The 15253-nt window shown below is 39.2% G+C and overlaps 3 protein-coding genes across 3 annotated transcripts; all 3 read left to right on the top strand.

Annotated features, from left to right (window-relative positions):
• The first annotated feature begins 221 nt into the window (after positions 1 to 221).
• Positions 222 to 2837, top strand: LOC116316434. The gene is made up of 5 exons (XM_039609656.1): positions 222 to 337; positions 457 to 1155; positions 2094 to 2219; positions 2303 to 2340; positions 2458 to 2837. Exons 1-5 carry the CDS (start codon positions 283 to 285, stop codon positions 2575 to 2577), a joined length of 1038 nt encoding a protein of 345 aa, XP_039465590.1. The 5' UTR covers positions 222 to 282; the 3' UTR covers positions 2578 to 2837.
• A 1745-nt stretch (positions 2838 to 4582) lies between these two features.
• LOC120439011 (tyrosine-protein phosphatase non-receptor type substrate 1-like) lies at positions 4583 to 6753 on the top strand. Its single transcript, XM_039609658.1, has 6 exons — positions 4583 to 4641; positions 4718 to 5062; positions 5153 to 5479; positions 5669 to 5779; positions 5883 to 5914; positions 6009 to 6753. The coding sequence occupies exons 1-6, from the start codon at positions 4599 to 4601 to the stop codon at positions 6102 to 6104; spliced, it is 954 nt and encodes a 317-aa protein (XP_039465592.1). The 5' UTR covers positions 4583 to 4598; the 3' UTR covers positions 6105 to 6753.
• Positions 6754 to 10248: 3495 nt separating this feature from the next.
• LOC116316433 lies at positions 10249 to 13493 on the top strand. Its single transcript, XM_039599431.1, has 7 exons — positions 10249 to 10291; positions 10368 to 10640; positions 11909 to 11986; positions 12076 to 12408; positions 13017 to 13142; positions 13238 to 13260; positions 13377 to 13493. The coding sequence occupies exons 1-7, from the start codon at positions 10249 to 10251 to the stop codon at positions 13491 to 13493; spliced, it is 993 nt and encodes a 330-aa protein (XP_039455365.1).
• Positions 13494 to 15253: the final 1760 nt, after the last annotated feature.

Raw genomic sequence — 15253 nt, 5'->3', positions numbered from 1 at the left:
TAATGTTATTGCCGCACAGCGTCAAACCTTAAACAAAGTGAACAGAATGAGCTTTATTACTTTCTTTCTCTAAAAGGAAACTTAAGCAAATCTTCAAAGAAAGCATGACCCATTTTGAGTCCACAACGTTGCACAACCAAGGATGTCTGTGGTTTCTCATTTTTCAAGCGCTAAACATGACAGCGATGAGCATGTTTCCTTTATAGGACATTACGCGTATTCTGTGGTTGGCCGGTCACATGAAATTTCGTCTTTGAAGAGCAGAAAAATTATTTTACCATAATGACACATTTAATATTTGTAGTTTATCTGATACGTGTGTGCGTAGGAATAACAGGTGAGTTCTAATTTCGCTGTTTTGAGATGTCATTTCTCAATTAGGTTTCAGATGTCCACTGCACTAAATATATATGCAATGAAAGAAATGTGTGTGCGTTGTCTTGTATCTTGTTTCAGCTCAGGCAGCTGAACTGCACTCATCTCTTCATCAAGATACTGATTTTGTTTCTGCTGATGTCGGTGACGAAGTAACTCTGCACTGTTCCTACGAAGGTGAAGCTGCAAGACTTTACTGGTACAAACAAACTCTGGGACAAAAACCAAGGCTCATCTCTACCTACTACAGATATGAGGGAAATGGCATATTTTATAATGAATTCAAAAGTAATCCACGCTTTACGTTAGTTACTGGCATCAGTAAAAATCACTTGAAAATAACAGACCTGCGTGTCTCAGATTCAGCTATTTACTACTGCGCAACAAGTTTTACTTTTATTTTAGAGTTTACCAAAGAAACATATCTCAATGTAAAAGGTTCCAGTTTGGACATCCAGACTTTTGTCCTACAATCAGTATCTGAGACCATCCAGCCAGGAGGCTCTGTGACTCTGAACTGTACAGTCCACACTGGAACCTGTGATGAAGACCACAAGGTCTACTGGTTCAAAGACTCTGAAGAATCTCATCCAGGGCTCATTTACACCCATGGAGGCAGGAATGATCAGTGCAAGAAGAAATCACAGACACAAGCACACACCTGTGTGTACAGCCTGCCAATGAAGAACTTGAATGTCTCTCATGTTGGGTCCTACTACTGCGCTGTTGCTTTATGTGGATGCTTACTGTTTGGTAATGGGACCAAGCTGAATGTTGAGGGTAAGTAATTTATTGAAAGGTTCAATTATCTGAACAAGCAACTCACTATCATGTCAAAGAGTGTAAAGGCAGGCCAGTCCACCATGTAAATACATATTAGCTGCTTATCTTAATGACCTTTTGCTTTTTAAATCATTTCCCACTTTGCCTCTCCAAAGCATGAAATGGACATTCATGCAGAAGTTGCAGTAACTTGCACTAAGCTGCACTAACAGCGGAGAAAAAATATTTTCTTTCCAGCCAACATAAAAATAATCATGGGAAAACCTTTAAACATATTGTTCAGACATTTACAAGTAAATACATATTAGCTGCCTAGCTTAATGACCTTTTGCTTTATAACTGAACTGATTAAGACACAAATAAGGCTAGACAACGCTGTTATAATACTGATATAAGGAGGGAGACAGCCTTTCTTACAGTACAGACAAATATGCTTATTATCCAGCACGCTATCAAATGGTATATTTAAATGGTCGCATGTTATTAGGTAGAATTGTTTAACAATAAATAAATTTAAAAATGTCGATGCAGTATTGTTAATCTCTGTCTGCTACTTGCAGCAGACATTGACCCATAATAAAAGAAATAGTGTCATCAGTATTACCAGACATGGTCGACATCTGTTTGTCTATGGCAGAGTTTGTGTTGCATGAGGTGGGTGTATGAGTGGTTCAATCCCTGGCTGCTTCAGTCTGCATGTAACACACTAACCCCAAATTGCTCTCTGATGCGTCAGTGAGTGAGTGTGTTACAGAAATTCGACAACACTTAAACATAGAAAGAAAGTGCTTGTCTGTATGAGGCATGTTGTATAGAGTTCTCCTGGGGAGTACAAAAGTGCTCTATAAGAATCAATCTATTTACCAACCAAGCCGGTTTTACTGACAAGACACATCTGTGTTTTAACTTTATTTGTTGGGTTACTATCTCTGTAGATGAAGGGGACACCCTTCTCTTGTTGTATTTCTGGAGGGGGGTTTCAGCTTTCACCAGCATCCTGAGTGTTTTACTGGCTTCCTTAATGTGCATGATGAGCAAGAAAAACAGCTGCACATACACAGGCAAGTGGTTTAATATTTCTTATGTTTGTTTTTTATCCTCCAGTAAATATGACATTATATTGACACAGTTTTCTGTTTTCCAGATTATCCAACCAAAAACTCCCCCTTTTTCAAAGCAAATGTAAGTGCATTTTCTTTTGAAAGAAAAAGCACAGTTTTACGTTCCATCCATGTTTGTTTTGTTTTTTTTTAATAAATGTGAGAGTTACTCAGCTGTTGTACTGTTTCTCATCCCCAGGGTGACCAAGAAGGAGGCTACCTGTATTTCAAACCTTTGAGGGACATGAAGATGAACAGATCAGAAATGCAGATGGACAACACCTGGAGTAAATGTGTCTATTCTGGTGTAAAGCAGTAAAGTGGACAGGCTGTTGGTCTCAGTGTATAAACACAGGACCTTGTGAGGTTCTCTTTGAAGCATGACTTCCTTTATAAAAGACATGTTACTATTTCATTCATTTCCTCACAACACAAATTAACATGAACAACAATTACATTTGTGTTTCAGACTATTAAAAGTGTCTGTTACGTGCAAAAGAATTATGTGTATTTGTATTTTAATATCATGATAATGATGGTCACTTTTTTTTGCATGGTGAGTTTTAGTCCCTCCCCCCTCTCAACCAAATAATAAAAGTATTTTGAATATTCTGACGTTTGTGTGTTGAGGTCAGAACGTGAGTATGAGTGGAGCGTGAATACAGTGGTTTGTAGTGCCCGCCCCCTTCCCTTCCACCACACTGTAAAAGACTGATTGCCCTCAAACGCTTGACTGCAGTTGCTGTTGTTGTTAAGCGTGGCCCAACCAGTTATTAGGTTTTACGGGGTGAACACTTTTTCACACAGGGCCATGTAGGTTTTTTCTTCTTAATAGTAAACACCTTCATTTGGAAACTGCCTTATTTGTTTATATGTGTTATCTTTGTCTAATATTTAAATGTGTTTTGATGATCTAAAACATTAAGTGTGACAAACATACAAAAAAACAGGAAATCAGGAAGGGGACAAATGCTTTATCACACCACTGAATACGAGTAGCCACAAACTACAGCTGAAGTATGTAATTAGCTCAGGAAGAATATTCAAAATATGCCTGGATTTGCTTTATTTTTATGAATGACTGGCCCATTGACAACACAGCAAGTCCAGGATGTGGGCAGTCCTCTCCCTCTATGCATCTCTGCTGGAGTTCTGAGATCCAATGATCTAAACTGTTAATGTTACAGGACTCCTGAGAACAGACCCACAACACTTCCATACATCCCAGTTTAGACTTTGTCAAGTGCCCACTCGCCCCACCTCTCCCTCTCTAATATCTACTCAATCAACCAGGTCAACTGATCCTCAGCCACACGTTATCATTCTCTCCCTATTTCTCTCTTTTATCAAAGACAATTCTGTTACATTCGAACATTCAGTCATATCTGAATAAGCTTCACTTTTCATTCTTCACATTCACTTTAGCATAAACCCTTTTAATCCAAATACTTTTTCTCTTGAAAACTCTGTTTCTTCGTCACAATTTACTAATACAATCCCCTTTTTACTAAATCATACTTTAAATGTGAGACGTTCAGAGATCAGAATGTCCTGTGTGCACTCTCATTTAGTCTCCCTCCCACACACACACACACACACACACACACACACACACATATCTCTCAAGGCATTTTCTTCATAGGTTTTCAGCACAGCCTGGATTAAGCCTGTCTTTAAAGTCATTATCATTTTTTTTTTCAAAATATTAAAATTGTCAACTTAAACATAATTAACGTTAACTGATTATTTTCTGATTAGTATTGAGCACAACTAACTGTCAGCACAATGACAATGAACCATCATTCAGTGTTTGACATTTACAACATTTAACATCATTTTTGTTGTTCAAAAATATGTTGACTGGTTGGTGACACAGTTCTTATCTTCTCAGTCCTACACACAAAAGGTCTATTATCGCTCATGTCTACACACAAAACTCTGAACATTAGAACAGACATATCCACAACTCAAACTGCATTTCTCTGCATATTGATCACTTACATTTTTTATTTGTCTTTGATTACGAATGAAGATGATGATCATACTAAAGGAAAAAGCTCTGTTTTAGCACTCTGTTTATTAACACATTTTTAACACATAAGGCTGAATGTCAAGTCCTTTTACCCCCTCAGCTTTGATGGCAGGGGGCTGCCAGGGGACTTCAATCTCTGTCTACGCCACGTTACTCGACAGAGCCAATCATGTTCTGCAGTGTGATGGTGTTGAACCAATCAGACCTGTCAGATGTGGCAAAATGTAGGACAAGCTGGCGTTTTTAAATTTGAGAAGTATACTGCTGCTTCATTAGGTGAGGACTGCTGTACTGAAGAAGGAGACAAGATGAAGATGTCCTTTGTGAATGTTTTCCTGCTCTGCTCTTTGTGTAAGTAAAACAAATTTACTTGTGTAAACTTTTGATCTTCATTTGTGTGAAACTGACTCTGTCTGATTTATTTCAGGTGCAGCACAGTTAAGTGAAGTCTCTCAGCCTGAATCTTTGAAAACAGTGAAGATTGGCCACTCAGCTACTATTAAATGCTTCATAAAGAGCGCATCAACCAAAACTGTGTGGTACAAGGTGACTACAGGGAGGAAACTACAGCTGGTGGTAAAAACTGATTCTTATTATAATGTGAGAGAGTTCAGTGATGAATTTGTTAACCGTTCTTCAGTTAAATTTGACATGACTAACAATCATCTGACCATAAATAAAACATCATGGGAAGATGTTGGAACATACTTCTGTGGAGTCTTACACATAAGTGAGGTTCAGTTTGGGTCAGGAACATTTCTGATGTTGACAGGTACGTTTGGACATGTTTGCATTTCAAATAATTTCAATTGAATGTAAACACAATGCTAATAATCACAGTCCAAATGGTTTGTGTTCCAAGGTGCAAAGACAATCAGCGACTCTGTCGTCCAGCAGCCAGAATCAAAGTCAGTGAGGTCCGGAGACTCTGTGACTCTCAGCTGTTCTGTTCACTCTGCTCAATGCACAGCAGAACTCACTAGTTTCATGTGGCTGAAAAACTCAAATCATTCTGCTCCAGAGATGATTTATTGCTCTGACAATAAGAACAACATCTCCCAGAGAACTGACAGAGGACGAACTACCTGCGAGTACAAGTTTGTCGTCAGGAGCCGGGATGACGCTGGGGTCTACTACTGTGCCGTCAATGCATGTGGACAAATACTGCTTGGAAATGGGACCAAGATTGGTATAAGTAACTTTGCAGTAGAAGTTACTTAAGATTTTTTTGCAGTAGAAAATCTTGTGTTTAAAACTCATAATTTCCCAAATACACATATGATGATTATCTTTTTATAACCTCTTTCTTGCTTTTTCAATTCATACATTAGAAGTTGGTTTGAAATCAAATTCTAATGTCTCCTGTTTGTATTACCAGATGACATCAATGATCACGAGAATTTTTGTGTCCGTGAGAGAACACTGGCATGCATCATCATCATCATCATCATCATGGGTGTTTATCTGGCTTTCGCTGTGTGCATGATCAGTAAGAGAAACCGCTACCACTGTACAGTAACCGATGCTGTTGATCTCTATACTGTGTGTTGCACTGAGCATAACATCAATCACTTTGTTTGCCTGCTTTTCAGAGTTTAACTCAGGATTTTCACCTCTGTCCAAGGTATGTGCTGTTTAGTTGAATATTTATATAATCATTAAACCATCCTTAGTGGCTCATAATTTTTTTTAATTCATATTATTGAAATTTTTCTCAGGTTCGAGGTGAAGAAAACCTCAAAATCAAGAGATCAAATGAACAGAGAGATGGTATCTGGAGTGAATGTGTGTACTCCAGGGTGAAGCTACACTGAACTGAAGCCGTTACGACTTTGATGCCACATGTCTAGACATGAACTTATTACTGTAGCTTTGAAATGTTTAGGCTGTTCTCTAGCTCTTTCTAACATTATCCTGCTCGATCGATTTAAAGCCTGCTCTTTTTTTTCGTTTTGTTTTTTGTTCTAAGTATAAAGTTTCTTTTTAACCGACTTTACTTATATTTTATATTTTGTAAGACAGAGGCATGTGAAATGAAAGCTCACATGCTGATGTAATTTTTTGCTCGCTGTCCCTCTCTCTCTCTCTTTCTATCATTTCTACATGATAGATTTTTTTTATCATTAACACATATCATGCCTTTAAAAAAGCATTTTCAGCTTTTCATGCAGCGTATCTCACTGTTTTACTGTTAGCACTGAGTTTGTAAATTGTGTGTTTTTAAACTGTTGGTTTAAAATTGATTGAATTTTGTCAACAGAATAAATATCCCTGTAAAAACAATATTTAAAAGTAGATTTTACAATCAGATAAGGTAAGGGACTGTCTAAAGCTAAAACAATAATGATCATTTTAAAATCGCACCGTCTTGCTATTGTTGTGTTATTCATGTTCTACAATACAGAGCCATGTGCCAAAAAATGTTGCGAAACATTATAAATCGTTGCGGAAATACTAAAAAAGTTTTTCTTTTAAAGTTGATCAGACAATAAAATCAAACAATTTAAAGACTGTTAACTGTTCATTTATTTTTGTTAAAGTTGACTGATTTTCAGCATTGCATGCATGGATCGAACTTGCCTCATGTCAACAGTCACTGCTGCTGGTAGTGATCAAGTCAAGTCAAGTGGCTTTATTGTCATTCCAACCATGTGCAGTGGTAAAGTACACAGTGGAACGAGACAACGATCCTCCAACACCATGGCACTACATATGGCATATAACAGACAATAAACACGTGACTACATAAAATGCAAGGTGCAAAAAAAAAAAAGGTGCAATACCAGACAGAACGGAATGATACGTCACAAGACAGTACAGACACTACAGTGCAATAGAGATGTGTAACACACTAAGTATTGTGCAAAAAGTCACTTGGTGTTGATGTGTGTGTGTGTGTGTGTAGCCTGGGGGAAGAAGCTGTTTCACAGTCTGGCAGTGAGGGTGTAAATGCTCCGGTGCCTCTTTCCATAAGACAGCAGGATGAAGAGTGTCATCTCCGTTGTTTTGTCCACATTTAGAGACAGGTTGTTGACTCTACACCAGTCTGTTAGCGGTTTCACCTCGTCTCTGTATGCTGACTCGTTCTTGCTGATGAGACCCACCACAGTCGTGTCATCTGCAAAATTAATGATGTGGCTCAAACTGTGCACTGCTACACAGTGGTGAGTCAGCAGAGTGAACAGCAGTGGGCTGAGCACACAGCCCTGAGAGGCTCCAGTGCTCAGTGTGGCTGTGTTGGAGATGCTGTTACTGATCCGGACTGTCTGAGGTCTCTCCATCAGAAAGTCCAGGATCCAGTTGCAGAGGGAGGTGTTCAGGCCCAGCAGGCTCAGTTTTCCATGCTGAGGAATGATTGTGTTGAATGCTGAACTGAAGTCTATGGACAGCATTCGTACATATGTGTCTTTATTGTCCAAGTGGGTGAGGGCAAGATGTAGGGTGGTGGTGATGGCGTCATCTGTTGACCGGTTGGGGCGACACGTGAACTGCAGTGGGTCCAGTGTGGGTGGCAGCCTGGTCTTAACGTGCCTCATGACAAGCCTCTTGAAGCATTTCACCATGATGGGTGTGAGTACAACTGGAAGGTAGTTATTGAGGCAGGACACTGAGGACTTCTTTGACACAGGTGGTCTTGAGGCACGTCGGGACGACAGCAGTGCTCAGGGAGAGGTAGATGATGTCAGTGAAGATATCTGTCAGCTGGTCTGCGTGTTCTCGGAGTACTCTCCAAGGGATGTTATGTGGACCAGCAGCTTTCCCTGGGTTACTCTGCGAAGAGTTTTCCTCACATCAGCCGAGGTCAGACACAGAGTCTGGTCGTTGTGAGGGGGGGGAGACTTCCTCACCAACAAGTCAAACCGTGCATAGAAGTTGTTCAGCGCATCTGGTAGGGAGGCGTCACCCTCGCAGGCAGGTGTAATCTTCCTGTGGTTAGTGATGGCCTGGAAGCCCTGCCAATGCACAGCATGTCACCGTTGTCTGTTCACCGCTCGCTGCTCAGATGGCTCGAGACAATTTGGACCTCGAGACTCCACCTTGTTGCCTGCTCTGAAGGCGGAGTCTCGAGTATTTAGCAGCTCACTTACTTCTGCAGTCATCCCCAATTTTTGGTTGGAGCATGTTATGATAGCCTTGGAGACAGTGACATCATCGATGCATTTGCTGATGTAGCTAGTCACAGATGATGTGTACTCCTCCAAATTTGTGTGGTCGCCATTTGTTGCAGCCTCCCTGGGCATGTATGGTAAGTGGAATGTTTTTGTAGCCCTTAATACAATCATGGTTGCCACCACACATCTGAGTATTTCTGTTGACCACATTCAAGGCTTTATGACCATCTTCATAGTCTTCTAATGATTTCTTTCATCACAATAACTGACTGTTTCACAATACTAAAACAGTTTTGCAAATAGGAAGAGTTCAGGGGATTTCACAGGCGTCTCTACTCACCACCTCCTAAACCATTACCAGGAGGGTGTAAGAACAGCAGACTTACTTCTTTCATATGTAGCTGACTCACTGACTGATTGACCTATTTCATTTCATAATTGACTAACAAAATTTACTAGCTGCAGAACAAATCAGAGCATAAGCAAGCAAAGGCAATGAAGTGAACCAGTCATCTACTAATAAAAATATTCTGTGTCAAAATACAGAAACTGCCCAAAAATATTTTCACATGTTCTCAACCATGCATGAAAGGAAAATTGATTCTGTTCTGGTGCCATGTCCAGAAGAACAGAATACATTTTTCTGGGATGCCTAAAAATAGCTTGATGCCTCAAAAAGATTTGAGGCTGTAACTGCTGCCAAAGGTGCCAAAGTATTGAGGAAAGGCTGTGAATACTTTTATAATTTTTAAAGCAAACTGTTTATTTCAGCTTGTCCTTATGAGGTAATGTGTTATTTATTTAATCAATTTCGGAATAAGGCTGTAATGACAGAATGTGGAACAAGTGAAGCGCTGTATACTTTCCAGATACACTGTAGGTTTCTACAACAGCATCACAATTTAGATTAAGAAGATGCAGCTCAGGGAGAACTGATATTTTATGATATAAGCGTGATGCATTTAATTGATCTGCACTGTGTTCTTATTTTTGGAGTGAGAGAGGTTGGTGGTGAGATAGGGACTTCCAGCACTGAAGATGTGTTCCACCTCACTGCAAACTCGTCATTAGCTCAGAGTGGGTTAATTAAGTAGAATTGATGTGATTTCATTATTCTTTTCTTTATTCTTTTTATTTTTTGCTTTATCTTTGCCTCTGCCAAGCTGTTTAAAAAAAATCTACACATAAACTCTAAACTGTGGACATTCCATTTCTAATCTTTTGTGAAACAATAAACACCATTTGAAGTCTTACACCAGAAAAAAAGACTGAAGCCAACAAAATAACCATGTGCCTATTTTGTCTATGTTATGGACACATCTATAAATAACATAAAAATGTTTTCAGATATTTTATGATGTGATAATGATGCTGTTCAACTGTGTAAAATATTACATGTGTTCTGAATCACATTTACTGTTATACGATTAATGATACAAACTAAGGGCTAAGTGGAGTGGCTATATAGGCACAAATGCTCTGTTTCAATAAATCAATTGCTTATCACTAACTGGTTCAGTCAAATAACTATTTTTTATACTCAATCTATTCTACATACTTTATCAGCTTTGGGGGCATCTGTGTAATGTATAAAAATTAGGTCTTTTGCTGTTCTGGAAAGTATGAAGCAAAACTGACAGTTTCATGATGTAAAATTCAAAATAGGCCACAAGGGATTTTTTTTCCCAGTGCAAATCATCAAATCACTTTCTGTAAGAGGCTGGTGATGAACCAATCAGAACTGTCAGATGTGGCAAAATGTAGGACAAGTTGGCGTCGTTGAATCTGAGAAGTCAGCTGCTGCAGTTCAGAAAGGCAGCACTGCTGTACTGAAGAAGGAGACAAGATGATGGTGTTCTTTGTAAACTTGTTCCTGCTCTGCTCTTCATGTAAGTAAAACAAATTTACTTGTGTAAACTTTTGAACTTCATTTGTGTGAAACTGAGTCTGTCTGAATTATTTCAGGTGCAGCACAGTTAAGTGAAGTCTCTCGGCCTGAACCTTTGAAAACAGTCACGATTGGTGACTCAGCTACTATTAAATGTTACATAAAGAGCGCATTAATGAAGAGAGTGTGGTACAAGGTGACTACAGGGAGGGAACTACAGCTGGTGGTAAAAACTGATTCTTACTATAATGTGAGAGAGTTCAGTGATGAATTCGTTAACCGTTCTTCAGTTAAATTTGACATGACTAACAATCATCTGACCATAAATAAAACATCATGGGAAGATGTCTGTGAAGGTTCTCAGTCATCCAGGTCATCGTAGTCAAAGGAGTTTGCAAAGAAAAGCGTCTGGACTTCTTTAAGTTGCTTGAAGACGTTTCACCTCTCATCCGAGAAGCTTCTTCAGTTCTAAGGTCAAATGGCCGAGAGTCCCAGATTTAAACCCAGTGGGAGTATCCCCCCCAATGAGGGACAAAGGACCCCCTGGTGATCCTCTAATCACATGCGCCAAGGTGTGAAAGCGGGTGTGGGACCTAATCAGCCAGGGTTTCGGGTGAGCCCATTGTGAAACCTGGCCCCACCTTGTCATGTGAATTCCTGAGGTCAGATGGCCCAGGATGTGAGTGGGCGTTAAGGCGTCTGGGGAGGGAACTCAAAACTGGATTATAGATGGCAGACAGTTAGTGCCGTAAACCACCGCCTCTGTTCAAAGATGGTCGCTCACAGTGGACATAGATGCCCTCTTTCACTCCTCTTTCAAACCATCTGTCCTCTCTGTCCAATATGTGAACATTGGCATCCTCAAAAGAGTGACCTTTATCCTTAAGATGCAGATGGACTGCTGAGTCTTGTCCTGTGGAGGTGGCTCTTCTATGTTGTGCCATGCGCTTGTGAAGTGGCTGTTTGGTCTCTCCAATGTAGAGGTCTGGGCATTCCTCGCTGCACTGTACAGCATACACCACGTTGTTCAGTCTGTGTTTTGGAGTTTTGTCTTTCGGGTGAACCAGTTTGTGTCTGAGTGTGTTGCTGGGTCTGAAGTACACTGGGATGTCGTGCTTGGAGAAAACTCTCCTGAGTTTCTCTGATACACCGGCTACATAGGGGATGACAATGTTGTTGCGTCTGTCTTTCTTATCCTCCCTCGCTGGTGTCTGATCTTCTTTTCTGTGCCTCTTTGCTGACTTTATGAACGCCCAGTTAGGATAACCGCATGTTTTCAGTGCTTCCTTTACATGTGTGTGTTCCTTCTTTTTCCCTTCAGGCTTAGAGGGAACATGTTCTGCCCGGTGGTGTAGGGTCCTAATTACTCCAAGTTTGTGTTCCAGAGGGTGATGGGAGTCAAAGAGGAGGTACTGGTCCGTGTGTGTGGGCTTCCGGTAAACTTCAATGTTGAGGTTGCCATTCTCTTCAATGTGCACCGCGCAGTCCAGGAAAGGCAAACAGTTATCCTTTGTGTCTTCCCTGGTGAACTTGATGTTTTTATCCACAGCATTAATGTGCGCAGTGAAGGATTCCACTTCTTGTGTCTTGATTTTGACCCAGGTGTCGTCATGGGAAGATGTTGGAACATACTTCTGTGGAGTCTTACACATAAGTGAGGTTCAGTTTGGGTCAGGAACATTTCTGATGTTGACAGGTACGTTTGGACATGTTTGTATTTCAAATAATTTCAATTGAATGTAAACACAATGCTAATAATCACAGTCCAAATCGTTTTATTCCAAGGTGCAAAGACAATCAGCGACTCTGTCGTCCAGCAGCCAGAATCAAAGTCAGTGAGGTCCGGAGACTCTGTGACTCTCAGCTGTTCTCTTCACTCTGCTCAATGCACAGCAGAACTCACTAGTTTCATGTGGCTGAAAAACTCAAATCATTCTGCTCCAGAGATGATTTATTGCTCTGACAATAAGAAAAACAGTTCCCAGAGAACTGACAGAGGACGAACTACCTGCGTGTACAACTTTGTCATCAGGAGCCGGGATGACGCTGGGGTCTACTACTGTGCCGTCAATGCATGTGGACAAGGATTGCTTGGAAATGGGACAAGAATCAATAATGGTGAGACACTAGCAGTTTCAGGGCTTCCACTTTAAGGTTCAAAAGTCTTGAAAGGTTTTTATGTAAAGTACTTTTGAGGCAGGCAGTTAAACTTTACCACATGTTTCACAACAGCTATTTTGGTAATTGATTAATTAATAATAAGTACTTTCTATAAAATGTAGAAATGACAGCATGGTAAAATTATCAGTTCTGATCAGTTCAGACTTTCTTATTAATTTATATATTTTTCACTGTGGATATATAAAGTATTTTCATTATGGATAGAATGTCAGATCAAAATAAAAAACAAAAAAACAAAGTCACACAATAATACCAAATAAACGGCCCAGCCATGTCAAGTGGCAGATCAATGTTCTCTGAAGTAAGTGTGTATGCCACCAGGTTTTTCAAGACAAATTGGTAAAAGATTTTCTAAATATACTGTATACTTTATTTATTTGATTATTTTTATCTGTTTCACTGCTGTTTGACTTTGGCCCATTTGTGTATTAAAAGAAATGCCTGTGGTCAAAGTAAGTAGCCAAATCCTACATTAAATCCAGTTTGTCACAATTAGTTTTCTCTAAATCGAATATTAAATGTTAAATCATGTATCATGTTTACAGCAGACACTGAAAGCATACCACTGGGTCCGACTGTTATTGCACTGATGCTGTCAAACATGGTTCTTGGATCTGTGATGCTCCTCCTTGTAGTGACATTTTGCAAGACAAGAATGAAAAAATCTGCAGGTGTGTAAAACTTTATGCAGGATGAGATCCACATTCTGTTATTCTGCAGTAACTACTAACTATAGGTATCTTTTAATGCTTGTGTTCTTCCACAGAAGCGGCCGATGAAGGCGGTCAGGTGAGAGTTTGTCTTAATCCATCCACCCATGGCAGCCTATCCCAGACATATTTTAATATTTTAATATGTCTGTCAGAACATGTTTATATTTTTACTGGAATTTCCTTTCTTTACAGACTGGTAATAAAGTCATCTATACATCTGTGTGTTTGGCTCACAGTAGTAATAAGCCCAGACAACCTACAGTAAAAGCCAATGCAGACGCTGTAATATACTCTACACTCAAACCCTGACAACAGAACATCAAAGTTTCATCATGGGAATACGACCAAGCTATGACAAATAATGGCTAAGGGATGTCTTGCAACGCTCATAGGTAGTATATCTCTTTTCAGTGGTGCATACAAGCATTCAAACTATAATCAAATAAGTTTTGACTTTCTCAGTCACTGAAGCTTATTACATTTCAGCAACTTCACCTCTTTGTACGCTAAATTCATATTTTTGTATGCTTCAGATTTAAAAACCACGGATTGGAAAAAGATTTTCATGGACTGTCATATTTAACAACCAGCTTAATACTAATGGAATGCATGATTCTTTAGTCATGTACTCTTTCTTGCACCGTAAAAACCAAATGTACTGTTTTAATATACTTTTATGTTCGGATTAAAATTCTTTCTATTTCACAAATTGTCCTGCAGATCGCTGTGCTATGTGATATACTATAAATTTTGCTGCTAAGAAATTACACAGACTACTACGGAAGCGTAGAGCTGCCACCCAGGCAAAAGAAAAATAGAAGTATATCACGTTATAACGTAAAAAGTTTATTGTTCTAACAAGATACTTTTCATGTTTGTACAATATACTTTTCACGTTTGAACAACATAATATCACGTCATTACAATATGCATAATTATCACGTTCGTACAATATAAATATCACATTCGTAGAATACAAATATTATATTGTACGAACGTGATAATTATGCATATTGTAATGACGTGATATTATGTTGTTCAAACGTGAAAAGTATATTGTACAAACATGAAAAGTATCTTGTTAGAACAATAAACTTTTTACGTTATAACGTGATATACTTCTATTTTTCTTTTGCCTGGGTGGCAGCTCTACGCTTCTGTAGACTACTGTAACCAAAAATATGGATATAATTTTAAGTCAGAGAAATGTGTTGTGACTTGTATCATACATGATGATATATTGAAATAGAGATTTCTCTCTTCTTTTCTCTTCAAATTAATGTGAATGTTTTAAGTTAGCATCATTCTGTAAAAATGTTTCATTAAAAATTGTTTGGAAAAACCCTACACTCACCAACCATAACACCCTTCTTCTATAAGATCTAGAAATTCTACAAGTTAAACAGGGTCATGAACAAATCCAGAAACTTAAGATGGCAGTGGATGTCACGGTCCTGGGTTGGCGACTCAGTGTTTTGATTTTGGTATTATTATTATATATTAGTCTTTGAAATCATCATGGTTTTTGACTCCTAGTGTTTTGGTTTCTCTTTTGTATTTCTAGCCCCCAAGTTCATCTTGGTTTGTGACTTCTAGTTCTGAGGTTTTGGTTTCTTTGCTCCTCATGCTTAGTGTGGGTCTAGTTCTGTCTTCTTGTTCCTCCAGTCAGTCGTGTCTCATGTCACTCCTGTCCCTGTACTCCGTGTTCCCTCTGGTCAGTATCAAGTCCTTGCCTCTGTTCCTGTCATGTGTTTCCTGTTGTACTTTGACATAGGACACAGACTTTCAATGTATTTTGTTATTTACTGCATTCCGGAAACGCGGTCCAGAATGTAGCTAAATCCAGTGTAGTGGTTTGGTTTAATCTAGATTAAAACCAATAATGGTCTCTAAAAATAATATATTTTCAAATAAAATAATGAAACATACTAACCTGGATTTAGCTACATTCTGGACTGTGTTTCCAGAATGCAGTAGCTAGCGAGCTGACTGGAGACCGTAACAGCCAATCAGAATTTTTGCATCCAAGTCTGTGATTGGTTGGTTTTGTAGCAAACTTGTAATGGTGA

This window comes from Oreochromis aureus, linkage group 3, assembly GCF_013358895.1.
Source record: "Oreochromis aureus strain Israel breed Guangdong linkage group 3, ZZ_aureus, whole genome shotgun sequence".
Classification (NCBI taxonomy): Eukaryota; Metazoa; Chordata; class Actinopteri; order Cichliformes; family Cichlidae; genus Oreochromis; species Oreochromis aureus.
This window is presented reverse-complemented; position numbering and strand designations above follow the sequence as displayed.

What these genes read in the sequence shown, in the direction of transcription:
- LOC116316434 (XM_039609656.1), top strand. Translation starts at nt 283, where the DNA reads ATGACACATTTAATATTTGTAGTTTATCTGATACGTGTGTGCGTAGGA. An exon ending in GACCAAGCTGAATGTTGAGG is followed by an intron (nt 1,156 to 2,093) that starts GTAAGTAATTTA and finishes CTATCTCTGTAG; the next exon opens with ATGAAGGGGACACCCTTCTC. An exon ending in AAACAGCTGCACATACACAG is followed by an intron (nt 2,220 to 2,302) that starts GCAAGTGGTTTA and finishes TCTGTTTTCCAG; the next exon opens with ATTATCCAACCAAAAACTCC.
- LOC120439011 (XM_039609658.1), top strand. Translation starts at nt 4,599, where the DNA reads ATGAAGATGTCCTTTGTGAATGTTTTCCTGCTCTGCTCTTTGT. An exon ending in TTTCCTGCTCTGCTCTTTGT is followed by an intron (nt 4,642 to 4,717) that starts GTAAGTAAAACA and finishes GATTTATTTCAG; the next exon opens with GTGCAGCACAGTTAAGTGAA. An exon ending in TTTCGCTGTGTGCATGATCA is followed by an intron (nt 5,780 to 5,882) that starts GTAAGAGAAACC and finishes CCTGCTTTTCAG; the next exon opens with AGTTTAACTCAGGATTTTCA.
- LOC116316433 (XM_039599431.1), top strand. Translation starts at nt 10,249, where the DNA reads ATGATGGTGTTCTTTGTAAACTTGTTCCTGCTCTGCTCTTCAT. An exon ending in GTTCCTGCTCTGCTCTTCAT is followed by an intron (nt 10,292 to 10,367) that starts GTAAGTAAAACA and finishes GAATTATTTCAG; the next exon opens with GTGCAGCACAGTTAAGTGAA. An exon ending in AACATCATGGGAAGATGTCT is followed by an intron (nt 10,641 to 11,908) that starts GTGAAGGTTCTC and finishes CGTCATGGGAAG; the next exon opens with ATGTTGGAACATACTTCTGT.